This window comes from Mya arenaria, chromosome 14, assembly GCF_026914265.1.
Source record: "Mya arenaria isolate MELC-2E11 chromosome 14, ASM2691426v1".
NCBI lineage: Eukaryota > Metazoa > Mollusca > Bivalvia > Myida > Myidae > Mya > Mya arenaria.
The window spans coordinates 1433752-1455739 of NC_069135.1; the positions used below are offsets into that span (position 1 = coordinate 1433752).

The following is a 21988-nucleotide window of genomic DNA, read 5'->3' on the forward strand; positions in this document are numbered from 1 at the left end:
TTGCGAATATGCAACTACGAACCAGTTGGTAGTTGGGGATTCAGATTGTTTTCGGGTTTTTTATGGTTAAACGGTACACATAAATCAAACAGTTATTGTGTTTTTATTCATTTTCACACATATATCTTTGTGACAAACACTGTTTTAAATCACTATTTTTCGAACATTCACCAGTCGGATATTCGACCAATACCAGTCCATTATTCGAGAATAGTCAACTACCAACCAGTCGGGAGCTGGTGATTCAGATGTTGTGTTGTTTTATGGTTAAAAGGTACACTTGTAAAGGAATCACAAGCCGAATGTATGTTTATGCATCTACACATATGTATCTTTGTGAAAAACAATGGTTTAATTCAATATTGTTCGTACATTCACCTCGGATATTCGACCATTTACAGTCGGTTATTCATGAATATTCAACTATAAACCAGTTGGTAGTTGGAGATTCAGATTTTCTTCTGTTTATGGTTAAAAGGTACTGATATAAGGAAATCAAACAGTTCTTTTGTTTTATTCATATACACATATGTATTTTTTCGTGAAAAACACCGGTTTAAATCACCATTGTTCGTACATTCGCCAGTCGGATATTCGACCATTTCCAGTCGGTTATTCGCGAATATTCAGCTACAAACCAGTTGGTAGTTGGGGATTCAGATGTTTCTTTCTTTTTAGGTTCAAAGGTACACATGTAAAGAAATTAAACAGTTATTTGTGTTTTTACTCATGTACATATATGTATCTTTGTGACTAACACTGTTTTAAATCACTGTTCTTTGTACATTCTCCAGTCGGATATCCGTCCATTCTAGATTTAGTATTTTCTTTTGATGGGCGATCGGCATCATTTTCACTATAAAATAATCGGACAAACAAACCGACTGATTAATCGGAATAATCGATAATTATCAGAACATTTTAGGGGGTACATTTTGTGTGTTTTCGTTTGTAAGTATAAGTTGTGGTAAATCAAAATCGCATTTATTGCATGGCCTAAGAATCAAAGCAAAAAAGGAAGTGAAATATTTATGTGGGTTGTAACTTTTTATCTTTTTCTAACAAACTGACTAGCATACTTATGTCAAATCGTCAACAATACAACAAGCATTGGATACGCTTTGTGTGAGCTTATTAATGTTAACAAAACTAAATAGGTAATGCATCATGATGACTCAAAGTAATTCCCCGATTTGAACAAAAATGATTACATACTCATAAAATTATAAAATGCATTTACATTCTCATCGATAATGACTGATAGATTAAAGGGGCTAGAAAAAAGAGATCTCAATGAAATCTTTGGGAAATAAAATTAACACACGTCAGACAATATCACAGACAAATAATATATTCTCTAGTCAATTAGACTATACGTATTTAAATTTTCTTATTAATTGATATCCACTCTTTAACTGGGATATTTGAGTGAAAACAGCACCAATTCTTCGCTTAATCGATATTGGCAAGATGTCGTTGGCTTTTAGCTTTTTTATTTACGGCACATGGTAAACCTTTATACCTTTATAATCAAATTCAACAAAGGACTTCATTTCATTGCATGATACTCTACAGGGCAAACATATGTTCTACAAGAACCATAACGTTGTGACCAGAAGTTATCAAATTTCATACCGAGATATGAACAAAATGTTTTAGCACCCTTTATTGGAATGAAATAAACGTTGAGCTATTGCTTTACAGCATTAGCCTAATACCCGTATGATGACCTCATACCCAGTGTCGCACATATACACATTCCTCGGTCATGACGAGGTCACTATATCCAGTGTTGAAAATATACACATTCCTCGGTCTTGACGGTAACCGAGGTCCCTATATCCTTTGTTGCACATATACACATTCCTCGGTCATGACGGTAACCGAGCTCCCAATACCAAGTGTCGCAAATATACACATTCCTCGGTCATGGCGGTAACCGAGCTCCCTATACCCAGTGTCGCACATATACACATTCCTCGGTCAAGAGGGTAACCAAGCTCCCTATACCCAGTGTCTCACATGTACACATCCCTCGGTCATGACGGTAACCGAGGTCCCTATATCCTTTGTTGCAAATATACACATTCCTCGGTCATGACGGTAACCGAGCTCCCAATACCAAGTGTCGCAAATATACACATTCCTCGGTCATGGCGGTAACCGAGCTCCCTATACCCAGTGTCGCACATATACACATTCCTCGGTCAAGAGGGTAACCAAGCTCCCTATACCCAGTGTCGCACATATACACATTCCTCGGTCATGACGGTAACCGAGCCCCCTATACCCAGTGTCGCACATATACACATTCCTCGGTCATGGCGGTGACAGAGCTCCATATACCCAGTGTCGCACATATACACAGTCCTCCGTCATAGCGGTGACAGAGCTCTCTATAGCGCCATTCACACATATACACAGTCCTCGGTCATTCCGATAGCCTTGCTTCCTATACCCAGTGTTGCACATATACACTTTCCGCTTTCATGACGGTAATTGAGCTCGGTATACCAGTGTCGCACATATACACATTCCTTGTTCATGGCGGTATCCGAGCTCTCTATAACCAGTGTCGCACATATACACATTCCTCGGTCATGGCGGTAACCGATTCTCCTTCATCCACTGTCGCAAATATGCACGTTTTTCGATTAAGTCTTCTGTTGTGAGTTGAATAAATTAGTATTGAGTCCACTGGTTTTGATTGGCGGCTTGTTGTACTTCCTCATTCCCCAACGTGTCGGCATATATATTTGCGCACCCAAGTCTCTGAAGTTTCCTTTATGTTATAAACCAAAATTGATTGCAAAGATCTCGCCTAAATAATACGCCAAACGTTAAATTAAACATTTAAAATACATATGGAAAAATCAAACAAAAACACGTAGCATAAAACTGGATGGTCAAGTTGTATTTTTGAACGAAAAAGAACAAAACTGAAATTTATTGCACACAATTTGTCATAAAAAACACTATACGTTAGTATATACACTGTATGTCTATAAAAAAACTCATCACTATCGTCCTTATAAACATTGTTGTGAACTCCTTAAGGATTTTATTTCAACCGCTTTATTCAACACGCACTGCATAACTATAAGAAAACCATTTAATTGAAAATTAAATAATTGTTGCCAAATTTGTCAAACTGAATCATTGCAATTTTTGCGCATCACTTTTTCTCCAGCACAAAATAATCATGTGAAACACTGGTGACATTATCACGATGACCAGTTTCCGTACTGTCCATTTCAGCTCCCTTTTCCAGCACAAAATACTGGTGATCTTCACCTTCGCTGTGCTCCTGGCTCCGTAAATCACCGTCATCCTTAACAGCGGGTAACTGATTGTATTCTGCATTCTGGCTTCTGTTGGCGTTCAGTGGCTGGTAGGCGCTATCGGCGATTATCGAAGAGCTCGTGCCCGGTATGACGTCATTAGTGAGCTTGTTGTATCCGTATGTCGGTGACATCACTGGAGCAATTGACGATTTGGTGTTGGTGTGGTCGTAGCCGCACGCATTATATGTGTTTGTGCTGCCGACAGGTAGATCCATCGACTCGCTGTATATGTGTTGGGAGGCAGGTCGGCCACTGTTGGCTGTTGACCGGATGTCAGCAGGTAGGGAAGGGAGCGGCGTCAACGGCAGGGGTCGGGATTTCTGCTCGTTAGCGTTCTAAATAAATTAAATAAAATGCCGTAAATAAAAGCATAAGAACAAGATAAGCATCATTAGTATAACACTTCTTGCCAAAGGTTACGCAACGCGTTTGTTCACATATCAGTTCATGAAGTAACCACTATGTATTTGTATTTAAAAATCCACATGTAATCACAATGTATGCTCACCGAGATTTCCTCATCTTCCAGATTACCGTTGGAGCAGGTTTTCTTCTTGTTTGACCTTACGGCTGATGCTTTTCTGGAAAAAAAAACCCATTCAGAATGTATATTTATAATTTCCTGAAAACAAATCATATCGAAACCCTTTAAAACTGAGTACAGGACACCCATTGAATAATGCGTATGCCATTTAAACCATACATTGATGCTATGCCTATTATATGAAATATACAAAAGAAATACACAGATACTACGGGAATGAGAAAATGTAGCCGATCAGATACTTGGAACAAAAATGTCCGATCAACTCACTCATGGACGGAGGGACAGCAGACGCAGAGAGCGGCGGTTGCCATGGCTCCAACGAACAGCCCGAATACGAGGATCCCCACGGCCGCCTCGACACTCACACCCGAGATTTCACGGAGGGTCGCACGGTCCTTGGGCGGACAGTCCTGTGCTGCACGGTTCGTAACCGTCATCTGTTCCGAAGGAGTTCCTGCGTTAAAGCGTAATCTTATTGCAACATATTGAAATAATAGTATTGAAGATGCAATACAATGTCAATGCGAAACGTTGATAGGTTATTTTCTTTTTGGAGGTCTGTATGGATATTAAACGTACAGGCTTGGTGCAGCTTGGTTAAAGTTTATTTCTCATAAAGACCTCTAGATAAAGGCTTAATTATTTTTGTTGTACTTTCAAGACACGCCCCTTTTAACCCAAAATGTGTTTACCCCCTCCCGTTGAAATATGTAAACGCAAGAAACTGAAACAATATGAATACATTTATGTATGCATTGTCAGTTCAACGTGTCTAGTTTTCGACATATTGTTTGAACAACAACATTGAAATAAGTTGCAATTGAAATTTATTTTAGATTAAAATTTACTTTACTGCATTTAAGAGTTATTATTTTTATTGTTGCTCGTTTTTTTTTCTTTATTTTAAAGTCGAATATTTTGAAAAGCACTGGCGTTCAATTGATTCAAAATAGTTTATACCATAAAAGGGTGTAAAAGATCACCTATTTGAATATATTTAGAGCATTACCTTCATCAGTTGGAGTTGTTGCCGCTGAGGTGATCACTGTCGACGTCTCGGGTGTTTGAGTCCATCCACTGTCGTGTGTTGTACTCTTTAATTCAACACATGATTTCTTGTCATTCTGCCGTAATAACATTACATGAACAATATCAAAAATATTGCAGCCGTTCGAAGAATTGATTTGGATAAAAATTGGCAGTATTGTAAGTTGCTCTTGAATGATATAGAATTTGCTGTAAGAATAAAAAATGACAGTTTTACTTTAAATTAATCCAGATATGAATGAATGTATCACAGTAAATGGAACAGTAATTGATAACATTGAAGCTGGAATCCTTTTATGCATCACAATACACCATGAACTACCTTAAATTAATAGTTACAAAAATAATTATACATTACCTTCATGCAGTTTTCCAAACAGTAATTGCAGTCTGAAGATGATTCGGCTAAAAAGTACTATGGTTTTAATTATAATATCGTGGCATTAAGCACAATATAGCCATAAAATATTGTCGAAATTGTGTTTAATAATTAGGATTATTCGTACCAACACGTTGAAATATATAAAACTGAAACTTTATTCGTTTTGTATTATATAAATGAGAACATAATTTGTAAAATCTTAATGATTAAGGACACACCTAGCGATCCATTCTTAGCGAAGGGAGCTAGTCATTCTTTGCCATTACGATGTTAATAAAATATTTTTAAAACTACAATGTTTGGTTGTAATTGTTTGCAAAATCAAACACATCGAATATTTATAAATCTCCAAACGTTGATGTCTTTTGAGCCTTTCTTTAAGGAGAACTTACGTGATCTTTTGTGTGTGTTTGGTGTTTTCACGTAGCTCGGGGATACCTTTCTGCAAAAGAAGGACAGTTTGCATTGGTATTTAACAAATCAGAACATACAACAATGTACAAATATTACTGTATATGTGCTGTAATGCTGGGGTCCATATTTTCTAACACATTGAGTCTTAGTTTAAGTGATTCAGACATGCAATTTCGTAAATGTGACAAAAAAGCTTTAATATAATTAGTTTCAACAAAAAGTTCAAATAACTACGGACCCAGATTCTTGTTAAAAACAAAATAATTATATACCAACATCGCTATTGTAGTAGAAATTTGCAATACAACTGGATTCGCAGTTTGAGTCCAGGTCTCAAAAAAAAACAGAAGTAGAGTTAGATGCAAGCAATAGGCTTATGTGTATCTTAATGGCTCGACCACAGGTACCATGACAATGTCACCATGCTGTTACCATAAACACGAGATGGAATCTCAATGCCTTTGGCAAGAAAACTAAATAAAGCAATAATACTTTCACTTTGGTATGGAATCGAAATGAAAGCATAAACGCTTTCACATTGGCATGGAATCGAGATAAAAGCAACATTATTTTTACTTTGGAATGAATCGAGATGAAAGCAACCTCACTTTAACTTAGCATGGAACCGATATGAAAGTATTTTCACATTCACTTTGGTAATGAATCATGATGAAAGCAAACTCATTTACACTTTGGCATGGAATTTAGTCGAAAGTACTAACACTGGCTTTGTCAAAATGAAAACAATAGCACTGAATTCGGGAAAAGCAATAACACTTTTACTTTGGTCATGCATTAATATAAAAACAATTTCAGAATGAATTTGGTAAGGAAGTGATATAAACATGATTAGGAAAGGAAAAGAGATAACATCAATAGCACCATGACTTTCGTCATTCGGAGTAATATCAGGGCCTTTCGTAATAAAACGACTTAAAAGCAATATCATCAAGGCATTGTCGACACAACGAGATTGAAGCGTAACAGCGCCATACCTTTTGCAAAGTGATGAATTCAACATCTCCATTACTTTGGCAATAGGACGTAATTACAGCAACATTATGGCACCACAATGAGATGATAGTATCAGTTATATTAGGAAACGAGATAACACCATTATTATAACTCTGGCAACATTACTGGATGAGGTGATAGCACAAGAACCAACTGTGACAATGTCACAAGGTGGTAACCTGTTGTTATGACAACGCAAGGGAGGTATCACACCAGTACCATAACTCTGGCAACGTAACGAGATTATAGCAAATAAAAATATAACTTAAGCAGGATGGCAGCATCAGTACCATAACTGGCAATGTATACATATGACAGTATTTGTGCAATATATCTGGCAACATAAATGGATTTTATCACCAGTACCAAAACATTTGTAAAGTATCAAGATGATAACACCAGTAACATAAGGAAACGACCGTATCATAACTTTGGCAACGTAACAAGACGATAACATCAGTAATATAACATTGGCAACGTCACTAGATGATAGCACCAGTACAATAACTTTGGCAACGAAACGAGATGGTAGCATAAGTACCATAAATTTGACAACGTAACGAGATAGTAGCATCAGTACCATAACCTTGACAAAATAACAAGATGGTAGCATCAATACCATAACATTGACAACATTATGAGATGGTAGCATCAGAACCATTTATTTGACAACATAACAAGATGGTTGAATCAGTACTATAACATTGGCAACATAACTAGATGGCAGAATTAATACCATAACATTGACAACATAACGAGATGGTAGCATCCGTACCATAACATTGACAACATAACGAGATGGTAGCATCAGTACCATAACATTGACAACATAACAAGGTGGTAGCATCAATACCATAACATTGACAACATTATGAGATGGTAGCATCAGAACCATTTATTTGACAACATAACAAGATGGTAGAATCAGTACTATAACATTGACAACATAACTAGATGGCAGAATTAATACCATAACATTGACAACATAACAAGATGGTAGAATCAGTACTATAACATTGACAACATAACGAGATGGTAGAATTAATACCATAACATTGACAACATAACGAGATGGTAACATCAGTACTATAACATTGACAACATAACGAGATGGTAGCATCAGAACCATAACATTGACAACATAACGAGATGGTAGAATCAGTACTATAACATTGACAACATAACGAGATGGTAACATCAGTACTATAACATTGACAACATAACGAGATGGTAGCATCAGAACCATAACATTGACAACATAACGAGATGGTAACATCAGTACTATAACATCGACAACATAACGAGATGGTAGCATCGATACCATAACATTGACAACATAACAAGATGGTAGAATCAGTACTATAACATTGGCAACATAACGAGATGGTAACATCAGAACCATAACATTGACAACATAACGAGATGGTAGCATCAGAACCATAACATTGACAACATAACGAGATGGTAGCATCAGAACCATAACATTGACAACATAACGAGATGGTAGCATCAGAACCATAACATTGACAACATAACGAGATGGTAGCATCAGAACCATAACATTGACAACATAACGAGATGGTAGCATCAGAACCATAACATTGACAACATTATGAGATGGTAGCATCAGAACCATAACATTGACAACATAACGAGATGGTAGCATCAGAACCATAACATTGACAACATAACGAGATGGTAGCATCAGTACCATAACATTGACAACATAACGAGATGGTAGCATCAGTATCATAACATTGACAACATAACTAGATGGTAGCATCGATACCATAACATTGACAACATTATGAGATGGTAACATCAGAACCATAACATTGACAACATAACGAGATGGTAGCATCCGTACCATAACATTGACAACATAACGAGATGGTAACATCAGAACCATAACATTGACAACATAACGAGATGGTAGCATCCGTACCATAACATTGACAACATAACGAGATGGTAACATCAGAACCATAACATTGACAACATAACGAGATGGTAGCATCAGAACCATAACATTGACAACATAACGAGATGGTAGCATCAGAACCATAACAATGACAACATAACGAGATGGTAGCATCAGAACCATAACATTGACAACATTATGAGATGGTAGCATCAGAACCATAACATTGACAACATAACGAGATGGTAGCATCAGAACCATAACATTGACAACATAACGAGATGGTAGCATCAGTACCATAACATTGACAACATAACGAGATGGTAGCATCAGTACCATAACATTGACAACATAACGAGATGGTAGCATCAGAACCATAACATTGACAACATAACGAGATGGTAGCATCAGAACCATAACATTGACAACATAACGAGATGGTAGCATCAGTACCATAACATTGACAACATAACGAGATGGTAGCATCAATACAATAACATTGACAACATTATGAGATGGTAGCATCAGTACCATAACATTGACAACATAACGAGATGGTAGCATCAGTACCATAACATTGACAACATAACGAGATGGTAGCATCAGAACCATAACATTGACAACATTATGAGATGGTAGCATCAGTACCATAACATTGACAACATAACGAGATGGTAGCATCAGAACCATAACATTGACAACATAACGAGATGGTAGCATCAGTACCATAACATTGACAACATAACGAGATGGTAGCATCAGTACTATAACATTGACAACATAACGAGATGGTAGCATCAGAACCATTTATTTGACAACATAACGAGATGGTAGCATCAGAACCATAACATTGACAACATAACGAGATGGTAGCATCAGAACCATAACATTGACAACATAACGAGATGGTAGCATCAGTACCATAACATTGACAACATAACGAGATGGTAGCATCAGAACCATAACATTGACAACATAACGAGATGGTAGCATCAGTACTATAACATTGGCAACATAAAGAGATGGTAACATCAATACCATAACATTGACAACATAACGAGATGGTAGCATCAGAACCATTTATTTGAAAACATAACGAGATGGTAGCATCAGTACTATAACATTGGCAACATAACTAGATGGTAGAATTAATACCATAACATTGACAACATAACGAGATGGTAGCATCCGTACCATAACATTGACAACATAACGAGATGGTAGCATCAGAACCATAACATTGACAACATAACTAGATGGAAGCATCAGTACCATAACATTGACAACATAACTAGATGGTAGCATCAGTATCATAACATTGACAACATAACTAGATGGTAGCATCGATACCATAACATTGACAACATAACGAGATGGTAGCATCAGAACCATTTATTTGAAAACATAACGAGATGGTAGCATCAGTACCATAACATTGACAACATAACGAGATGGTAACATCAGTACCATAACATTGACAACATAACGAGATGGTAACATCCGTACCATAACATTGACAACATAACGAGATGGTAGCATCAGTACTATAACATTGGCAACATAATGAGATGGTAGCATCAGAACCATAACATTGACAACATAACGAGATGGTAGAATTAATACCATAACATTGACAACATAACAAGATGGTAGCATCGATACCATAACATTGACAACATAACGAGATGGTAGCATCAGAACCATTTATTTGAAAACATAACGAGATGGTAGCATCAGTACCATAACATTGGCAACATAACGAGATGGTAACATCAATACCATAACATTGACAACATAACAAGATTGTAGAATCAGTACTATAACATTGGCAACATAACGAGATGGTAGAATTAATACCATTACATTGACAACATAACGAGATGGTAGCATCCGTACCATAACATTGACAACATAACGAGATGGTAGCATCAGAACCATAACATTGACAACATAACTAGATGGAAGCATCAGTACCATAACATTGACAACATAACTAGATGGTAGCATCAGTATCATAACATTGACAACATAACTAGATGGTAGCATCGATACCATAACATTGACAACATAACGAGATGGTAGCATCAGAACCATAACATTGACAACATAACGAGATGGTAGCATCAGTACCATAACATTGACAACGTAACGAGATGGTAGCATCAGTACTATAACATTGACAACATAACGAGATGGTAGCATCAGAACCATTTATTTGACAACATAACGAGATGGTAGCATCAGAACCATAACATTGACAACATAACGAGATGGTAGCATCAGAACCATAACATTGACAACATAACGAGATGGTAGCATCAGTACTATAACATTGGCAACATAAAGAGATGGTAACATCAATACCATAACATTGACAACATAACGAGATGGTAGCATCAGAACCATTTATTTGACAACATAACAAGATGGTAGAATCAGTACTATAACATTGGCAACATAACTAGATGGTAGAATTAATACCATAACATTGACAACATAACGAGATGGTAGCATCAGAACCATAACATTGACAACGTAACGAGATGGTAGCATCCGTACTATAACATTGACAACATAACGAGATGGTAGCATCAGAACCATAACATTGACAACATAACGAGATGGTAGCATCAGAACCATAACATTGACAACATAACGAGATGGTAGCATCAGAACCATAACATTGACAACATAACGAGATGGTAGCATCAGTACCATAACATTGGCAACATAACGAGATGGTAACATCAATACCATAACATTGACAACATAACAAGATGGTAGAATCAGTACTATAACATTGGCAACATAACGAGATGGTAGAATTAATACCATAACATTGACAACATAACGAGATGGTAGCATCCGTACCATAACATTGACAACATAACGAGATGGTAGCATCAGAACCATAACATTGACAACATAACTAGATGGAAGCATCAGTACCATAACATTGACAACATAACTAGATGGTAGCATCAGTATCATAACATTGACAACATAACTAGATGGTAGCATCGATACCATAACATTGACAACATAACGAGATGGTAGCATCAGAACCATAACATTGACAACATAACGAGATGGTAGCATCAGTACCATAACATTGACAACGTAACGAGATGGTAGCATCAGTACTATAACATTGACAACATAACGAGATGGTAGCATCAGAACCATTTATTTGACAACATAACGAGATGGTAGCATCAGAACCATAACATTGACAACATAACGAGATGGTAGCATCAGAACCATAACATTGACAACATAACGAGATGGTAGCATCAGTACCATAACATTGACAACATAACGAGATGGTAGCATCAGAACCATAACATTGACAACATAACGAGATGGTAGCATCAGTACTATAACATTGGCAACATAAAGAGATGGTAACATCAATACCATAACATTGACAACATAACGAGATGGTAGCATCAGAACCATTTATTTGACAACATAACAAGATGGTAGAATCAGTACTATAACATTGGCAACATAACTAGATGGTAGAATTAATACCATAACATTGACAACATAACGAGATGGTAGCATCAGAACCATAACATTGACAACGTAACGAGATGGTAGCATCCGTACTATAACATTGACAACATAACGAGATGGTAGCATCAGAACCATAACATTGACAACATAACGAGATGGTAGCATCAGTACCATAACATTGACAACATAACGAGATGGTAGCATCAGAACCATAACATTGACAACATAACGAGATGGTAGCATCAGTACTATAACATTGACAACATAACGAGATGGTAGAATTAATACCATAACATTGACAACATAACGAGATGGTAGCATCCGTACCATAACATTGACAACATAACGAGATGGTAGCATCAGTACCATAACATTGACAACATAACAAGGTGGTAGAATTAATACCATAACATTGACAACATAACGAGATGGTAGCATCAGTACCATAACATTGACAACATAACGAGATGGTAGAATTAATACCATAACATTGACAACATAACGAGATGGTAGCATCCGTACCATAACATTGACAACATAACGAGATGGTAGCATCAGAACCATAACATTGACAACATAACGAGATGGTAGCATCAGTACTATAACATTGACAACATAACGAGATGGTAGCATCAGAACCATAACATTGACAACATAACGAGATGGTAGCATCAGTACCATAACATTGACAACATAACGAGATGGTAGCATCAGAACCATAACATTGACAACATAACGAGATGGTAGCATCAGTACTATAACATTGGCAACATAAAGGGATGGTAACATCAATACCATAACATTGACAACATAACGAGATGGTAGCATCAGAACCATTTATTTGAAAACATAACGAGATGGTAGCATCAGTACTATAACATTGACAACATAACGAGATGGTAGAATTAATACCATAACATTGACAACATAACGAGATGGTAGAATCAGTACTATAACATTGGCAACATAACGAGATGGTAGAATTAATACCATAACATTGACAACATAACGAGATGGTAGAATTAATACCATAACATTGACAACATAACGAGATGGTAGAATTAATACCATAACATTGACAACATAACGAGATGGTAGAATCAGTACTATAACATTGGCAACATAACGAGATGGTAGAATTAATACCATAACATTGACAACATAACGAGATGGTAGCATCCGTACCATAACATTGACAACATAACGAGATGGTAGCATCAGAACCATAACATTGACAACATAACGAGATGGTAGCATCAGTACCATAACATTGACAACATAACGAGATGGTAGCATCGGTACTATAACATTGACAACATAACGAGATGGTAGCATCAGAACCATTTATTTGACAACATAACGAGATGGTAGCATCAGAACCATAACATTGACAACATAACGAGATGGTAGCATCAGAACCATAACATTGACAACATAACGAGATGGTAGCATCAGTACCATAACATTGACAACATAACGAGATGGTAGCATCAGAAACATAACATTGACAACATAACGAGATGGTAGCATCAGTACTATAACATTGGCAACATAAAGAGATGGTAACATCAATACCATAACATTGACAACATAACGAGATGGTAGCATCAGAACCATTTATTTGACAACATAACAAGATGGTAGAATCAGTACTATAACATTGGCAACATAACGAGATGGTAGAATTAATACCATAACATTGACAACATAACGAGATGGTAGCATCCGTACCATAACATTGACAACATAACGAGATGGTAGCATCAGAACCATAACATTGACAACATAACTAGATGGAAGCATCAGTACCATAACATTGACAACATAACTAGATGGTAGCATCAGTATCATAACATTGACAACATAACTAGATGGTAGCATCGATACCATAACATTGACAACATAACGAGATGGTAACATCAGTACCATAACATTGACAACATAACTAGATGGTAGCATCAGTATCATAATTTTGACAACGTAACGAGATGATTGCATCAGAACCATAACTTTGGCAACGTAACGAGATGATTTCATCAGTATCATTACTTTGACAACGTAACGAGATGATTGCATCAGTACCATATCCCTGACAACGTAACGAGATGGTAGCATCAGTATCATTACTTTGGCAACGTAACGAGATGATAGCATCAGTATCATAACTTTGACAACGTAACGAGATAGTAGCATCAGTACCATAAACCTGACATCGTAACGAGATTGTATCATCAGTACCATAACTTTGGCAACGTAACGAGATAGTAGCATCAGTACCATAACGCTCACAACGCAACGAGCTGGTAGAATCAGTACCATAGCTGTGGCAACGTAACGAGATGGTAGGATCAGTACCATAACTCTGACAACGTTACGAGATTATAGAATCAGTACCATAACTTTGACAACGTTACGAGATGATAGAATCAGTACCATGACTCTGACAACGTTACGAGATGATAGAATCAGTACCATAACTTTGACAACGTCACGAGATGGTAGCATTAGTATCATTACTCTGACAAAGTCACGAGATGATAGCATCAGTACAATAGCTCTGACAACGTCACGAGATGATAGCATCAGTATCATTACTCTGACAACGTCACGAGATGATAGCATCAGTATCATTACTCTGACAACGTAACGAGATGATAGCATCAGTATCATTACTCTGACAACGTAACGAGATGGTAGAATCAGTATCATTACTCTGACAACGCAACGAGATGATAGCATCAGTATCATTACTCTGACAACGTAACGAGATGATAGCATCAGTATCATTACTCTGACAACGTAACGAGATGATAGCATCAGTATCATTACTCTGACAACGTAACGAGATGATAGCATCAGTATCATTACTCTGGCAACGTAACGAGATGATAGCATCAGTATCATTACTTTGACAACGTCACGAGATGGTAGCATTAGTATCATTACTCTAACAAAGTCACGAGATGATAGCATCAGTACCATAGCTCTGACAACGTCACGAGATGATAGCATCAGTATCATTACTCTGACAACGTCACGAGATGATAGCATCAGTATCATTACTCTGACAACGTCACGAGATGATAGCATCAGTATCATTACTCTGACAACGTAACGAGATGGTAGAATCAGTATCATTACTCTGACAACGCAACGAGATGATAGCATCAGTATCATTACTCTGACAACGTAACGAGATGATAGGATCAGTATCATTACTCTGACAACGTAACGAGATGATAGCATCAGTATCATTACTCTGACAACGTAACGAGATGATAGCATCAGTATCATTACTCTGACAACGTCACGAGATGATAGAATCAGTACCATAACTTTGACAACTTCACGAGATGATTGCATCAGTATCATTACTCTGACAACGTAACGAGATGATAGCATCAGTATCATTACTCTGACAACGTAACGAGATGATAGCATCAGTATCATTACTCTGACAACGTAACGAGATGATAGCATCAGTATCATTACTCTGACAACGTGACGAGATGATAGCATCAGTATCATTACTCTGACAACGTAACGAGATGATAGCATCAGTATAATAACTCTGACAACGTAACGAGATGATTGCATCAGTATCATTACTCTGACAAAGTAACGAGATGATAGCATCAGTATCATTACTCTGACAACGTAACGAGATGATAGCATCAGTATCATTACTCTGACAACGTCACGGGATGATAGCATCAGTATCATTACTCTGACAACGTTACGAGATGATAGAATCAGTACCATAACTTTGACAACGTCACGAGATGATTGCATCAGTATCATTACTCTGACAACGTAACGAGATGATAGCATCAGTATCATTACTCTGACAACGTAACGAGATGATAGCATCAGTAGCATAACTCTGACAACGTAACGAGATGACAGCATCAGTAGCATTACTCTGACAACGTTACGGGATGAAGGCATCAGTATCATAACTCTGACAACGTAACGAGATGATAGCATCAGTATCATAACTCTGACAACGTCACGAGATGATAGCATCAGTATCATTACTTTGACAACGTAACGAGATGGTAGCATCAGTATCATAACTCTGACAACGTAACGAGATGATAGCATCAGTATCATTACTCTGACAACGTAACCAGACGATACCATCAGTACCATAACGTTGGCAACGTAACGAAATAGTAGCATCAGTTCCATAACTCTGACAACGTAACGAGATGGTAGAATCAGTACCATATCTCTGGCAACGTAACGAGATGGTAGAATCAGTACCATAACTTTGACATCGTAACGAGATGATAGCATCAGTATCATTACTCTGACAACGTTACGAGATGATAGCATCAGTATCATAACTCTGACAACGTAACGAGATGATAGCATCAGTATCATTTCTCTGACAACGTAATAGTAGCATCATTACCATAACTCTGACAACGTAACGAGATGGTAGAATCAGTACCATATCTCTGGCAACGTAACGAGATGATAGAATCAGTACCATAACTTTGACAACGTCACGAGATGATTGCATTAGTATCATTACTCTGACAACGTAACGAGATGATAGCATCAGTATCATTACTCTGATAACGTAACGAGATGGTAGAATCAGTATCATTACTCTGACAACGTAACGAGATGATAGCATCAGTATCATTACTCTGACAACGTAACGAGATGGTAGAATCAGTACCATAACTTTGACAGCGTAACGAGATGATAGCATCAGTATCATTACTCTGACATTGTAACGAGATAGTAGCAGCAGTACCATTACTTTGGCAACGTTACGAGATAAAAGCATCAGTACTATAGTTTTTGTAACGTAAAATATAACAGCATCAGTACCACGACCTTGCTAACATAGCGAGTTGAAAGCTTCAGTACCATTACTTTGGCATAGAAACGAGATGAGTGCATGTATAGTATAACCTTGACAACGTAAGCAGCTGTTTGCATCAGTAACATAACTTTGGCAACGTAAAGAATGTATTGCATCAGTCAGGAGTTTATAGCAACATTACCATGATTTAACTTTGGCAACGTAACGAGATAATACTGTCAGTACAATTACTTTGGAAATGTAACGAGATGCTAGAAATAGTGCCATAACTCTGACAACGTACCAAGATGGTAGCAACTGTGAAATAACTTCGACAAAGTACCAACACGACAATATCAGTCCCATACCTTTGGTAACGTAACGAGATGATAGCACCAGTACCATAATTTGGCAAAGTAACAAGATATCATCATAATTATGTATTTTTTTGCTACGTAACGAGCTTAGAGCGTCAGTACCACAACTCTGGCAACGTTACTATATGTCAACATTAGTACAGTAACTTTGGTAACGTAACGAGATGAAAGCAGTCGTGCACTAACTTTGGCAACTTAACGAGAAGATATTTTATTTACCATAACTTTGGCAACTGAACGAGATGATAGCCTCTGAACAATAATTTTGGCAACGTAATTTTATTAACCTCTGAACCATAACTTTGGCAACGTAAGAGATGATAGCCTCTGAACCATAATTTTGGCAACGTAACGAGATGATAGCCTCTGAACCATACTTTTTGCAACGTAACGAGATGATAGCCTCTGAACCATAAGTTTGGCAACGTTACGAGATGAGCTGTACCATAAGTATGGTATCCAATGGGTTATGTTATACAGCATGAGTTGATTCAATATGGAATTAATTTAAGTATTACGGTTCTAAGCTGTTGATTTACGAATCATCTGTAATTGAAATGATATAATGTATATAACTTGAATATGTTAACACCTGATATTGACAAACGGGCGACGACAACAAACAGTTTTCTGATTGAATTGTAAGTCATTTTGTGTTGTTCGGAAGAAGTAAAATACGAGGTAGAAACATACCCCTTAATCGAATTGTCGGTTATCGGATGCTTTCCAGCTGAAATAAAAAAGATATATGCCTGTTTCGATGAAATATCATTTTTCAGTGTTTCCAGGAACATGGCGGGCAATCATTGGAGCCATAACAATTTATGTGTTGCTCAAACGCGTCTTCCGTTATAGTGCCAATGAGTGAAATATGTGGGTGTCAACAGTGAGTAGGGTTTCTTATTTTTCTTTTTTAGAAGTTTATTCGAGTATATTAAAAAAATAGATGGAGAATGTAGTTCCACATAGGATTGGCTATGAGTTGTTCTAAATGTAGAAGTTCTGAATAAAATTTCAAATCTGATCGTCTAGAACTTTCAACACCTAACAAACTGTTAAGGCTCCAATGATTGCCTGTCGTGTGGAAACAGAAAAACTTATTGATTACAATGACATGCTTATTATTTTAAATGAACGGTATATTTCACAATTTATCTTTGAAGTATGAATCCATCCTGGGACTCGAAGAAAAAGTTCTTTAAATAGAGGTAAACAAAAGAAAGAAATATAGGTTTTAAAAAAAAATCAAGGAAAAATGACAGTATTTTGTGGATATTTCATTTAGAAATAACATACTGCTATAAAAGGAAGCAATGCTGTAAAATGATAATTGTTGCCATCACCTATTTCAGTTATTATTTTTTCTTCTCACTGTTGCTATTATTATTTCTATATGTAGTTGTTTACAAAGGTACATGATAAACATGGCACCTCAAAAATAAAACAAAGAATATCGTCTTTAATATATTTATCTTAATGCCAGTTAATACAGTACCGTTGCGGCATTCCATAGATTGTCGTCAAACAATAATAATGTCGTCGTACCATAACTTACTGTTAACATCGATGGTCGTGGGTTATTGAAACACGCTGAATGGTTAAAAGATACATATACTCCTAAAATATACTTATTTGTACTGATTGTCAACATCACGTTATATATGAATTTAATAAAAATGGCAAATGTTATATTAATAATAGCACTGGCCTGGGACGTGAAGTTATGAGGATTTACATGCAGGGAATAGAATAAACGTTGTGAGGAAAGAAAAGGGAATACTTGTCACAAAAGATAAAAGGCAATGATAAGAACGAGTAATTACTTAGTTCAGTATTTGTTTTAATATTAAGATGGTGTAAAAACCAAAAATACAATTTTATGATTATAAATTTATATGGACCTTTGGAAATTCACATCGAGCTTCCATACTTGCTTTATTTGAAACAAGCGCACGAGGATTTTCTTACCCTATCAAGCAATTGTAAATCCATATAATCCATTAATTTGCTTACGTCCCAGCTTGAACATTAAATATAACTGTATCATGTTTCTCTGCTGTCTATTAATTAACATACATTCATGAAACAAATTATAATACGTACATACATCAAAGTTAAAACCATAACCGAATTAAGAATATATTTTGATACATACCACTTGCAATGAGCAACCAATTGCCAATAAAAACTGTGATGGTACACAGTTTAAAACTCATCTCGAAAATTCTTAATTAAAATGTACACCTAAAACCCAAACTAGGCCTACATTTCCATGAAACCATGTATTCTCAAAACTTATTTGTTCCTGTTTATCAGTCAACTCAAGTATGAATTTCAATGATAACACTACACTGTTTCCGTATTGCACATACTTTGACTTCAAGGAAGTTTGACGTGACACCATATTCTAATAGCTTCCGTACACAAATATTTCCGGACATATAGCACTAAAGACCGCTTCAAGTGCTGTAATGTTCATTCGCGCTTTGAAATATTGTAACACGAAATGTTAAATTCTTGAATAGATGCAACAGTAAGAAAACTTGCCTGAGATAGTTTCATGATTAGGAAACTAAAAAAAACGGACAAATGCATGAGAAATAAAGCATGACCAAAGAACGTTCACACTTAAACCGTCTCCAGAAAGGTACACCAAGCAATCACTGTCTTAATATTTGATACACTAGATCACACTCTCGCGTAACATCGTGCCAAGGAGAGTTAGTGATATAATGTAATAACTTGGTAGTAAAATGAATAATTATTATACAGAATGTTAAAACATATGTACAGCTTTTATACAGTAACAAAATGCCAACATCACAGCTTAGCTTTACACTGAATCAAAGTCTCTTCCGACATGCGCTCGGATGCTCGCTGTGAACTTGCTTTGAACTTTGTCTTGTCGCCGAAGATGAAATTTTTTTTCCATGGCTGGCGCGTACCTGGCTGCCGTTGGTGTCCGTCCGTACTCCTGGGAGACGATGTACGTCATGTTTGCCGAGTTTCCGCAGCAGAGACCGACGTCTTGAACCCCATCTCGCGGTAAAAGGCGCATTTTAGTGTTATGTTTCTCATTGTCAATTAGTCTCATTAACGCATGTAGACGTCTCGACGTTGACAATTGAACGTTACGTTAACAATGACAACGTTACGTGTATGATAACCCTGACTCACGTCAGTGGTAAAAGAGTAATCTCAAGTGTAGACTACGGTCACGAAATGTTAAATTCTTGAATAATTAATAGATACAACAGTAAGAAAACATGCCTAATATATTTTCATAATAAGGAAAATAAAACAAATCGAACTTGCCATAATATCAATGTCCATTCCAATGAAAAAGGCATGAGAAATAAAGCTCTACCAAAGAATGTACACAATAAGACCCGTCTCCAGAAAGGTACACCCAGCAAACACTGTCTTAATATTAGATATTCTCTCGCGTAACGTCGTGCAAAGGAGAGTTATTTATTTATAGAATGATACATGGTTGACCATGGCTTTTGGTTGATAATTGCCCCAGTGGAAGGAATAATTGCCCGAGGGCTTTAACATGCACGTGCAAATCTACAAAGGAACGCATGACTTTCTACAATAACATGAGAAATGGTGTGAATATATAAATATATATATATATATAGCTACAAAGAAATGTATCTATGCATATTTCCTGGTACGTGCCTGTTTCTTAAAAATGTATGCTTCTCATTATATATTCTAAATATAATATTACATGTTTATATATTGTTAAACCAAATAATTTCCTTAAGAACGTCATTCATTCTTTAATATACATGTTTGTGGGTATTTCCCACCAGAGTGGCGTTTGGTATTTGAGGAACTTCATACAGCTGGTAACTTCTCATCCGTACATACGTTTTGCAAGAAGTACTTGTGCCGCGTAATTTTAGCGAGAAAACGTCGGCTCCTGCGGAATCGTTCTACCGGAAGGGCTGTAACGGGACCCTGGCAACACAAAACACAAAATGGTTACATTGACATGTAATCTATACAAACAAAATATATGGTGACCAAGCTTGGAGACAATTGGTGTACATTTGGGAAAGTTAAAGAGCGGGCAATATCTGTTTAGGCCGGCTGCAGCAGGTTCTGTAATAATAATTATGTCATAAATGACGGGCGTATACAAAGTCACATATGTAAGGACAAATCCCCATAACTTTGCCATACTTTAGTATGGCTTAAGGGCCAAAATGGCCTCCCAAATGAGGCTTAACGTTTCCCCTACTATAAAGTCCGCCCCACACTCGGCCGCTATCACAACCTGTTCCTGCAACACACATCTTAAAGGATGAGCGGCCGGTTATTGTAATTCTCAATCACTTGGAGGCTTGGAGAAAATATGGTTTTATATAGGTGTTGTTGTTTTTTAAATGTTGTTTTCATTGGTCTGGCGCTTTGTGAAACCTGAACCTGCAATTTTCACTCTAGTTCAATACAACCACAGTCCCCACAATCCCTTTGTATATGTTGCCTTGAACATAGCAAAGTCGAAACAGATTTTATCAGACTTCATTTTCAATGCTTTAGACATTTTATTACATGGACACAGTATTGCATTGTACAAAATTACTTTACTA

General features: G+C 36.7%; 1 protein-coding gene across 2 annotated transcripts; it reads right to left on the reverse strand.

The window, feature by feature from the left end:
- Positions 1-2932: 2932 nt before the first annotated feature.
- LOC128217942 (uncharacterized) lies at positions 2933-19738 on the reverse strand. 2 transcript variants are annotated; one of them, XM_052925410.1, is made up of 8 exons: positions 19540-19738; positions 18078-18114; positions 5713-5762; positions 5297-5343; positions 4901-4985; positions 4159-4345; positions 3853-3925; positions 2933-3679 (listed from the first exon to the last, which is right to left on the reverse strand). In XM_052925410.1, the coding sequence occupies exons 1-8, from the start codon at positions 19598-19600 to the stop codon at positions 3176-3178; spliced, it is 1044 nt and encodes a 347-aa protein (XP_052781370.1). In that variant the 5' UTR covers positions 19601-19738; the 3' UTR covers positions 2933-3175. The 2 variants fall into 2 exon arrangements, with proteins under 2 accessions (XP_052781370.1, XP_052781369.1); XM_052925409.1 differs by having other exon boundaries at positions 4901-5015.
- Positions 19739-21988: the final 2250 nt, after the last annotated feature.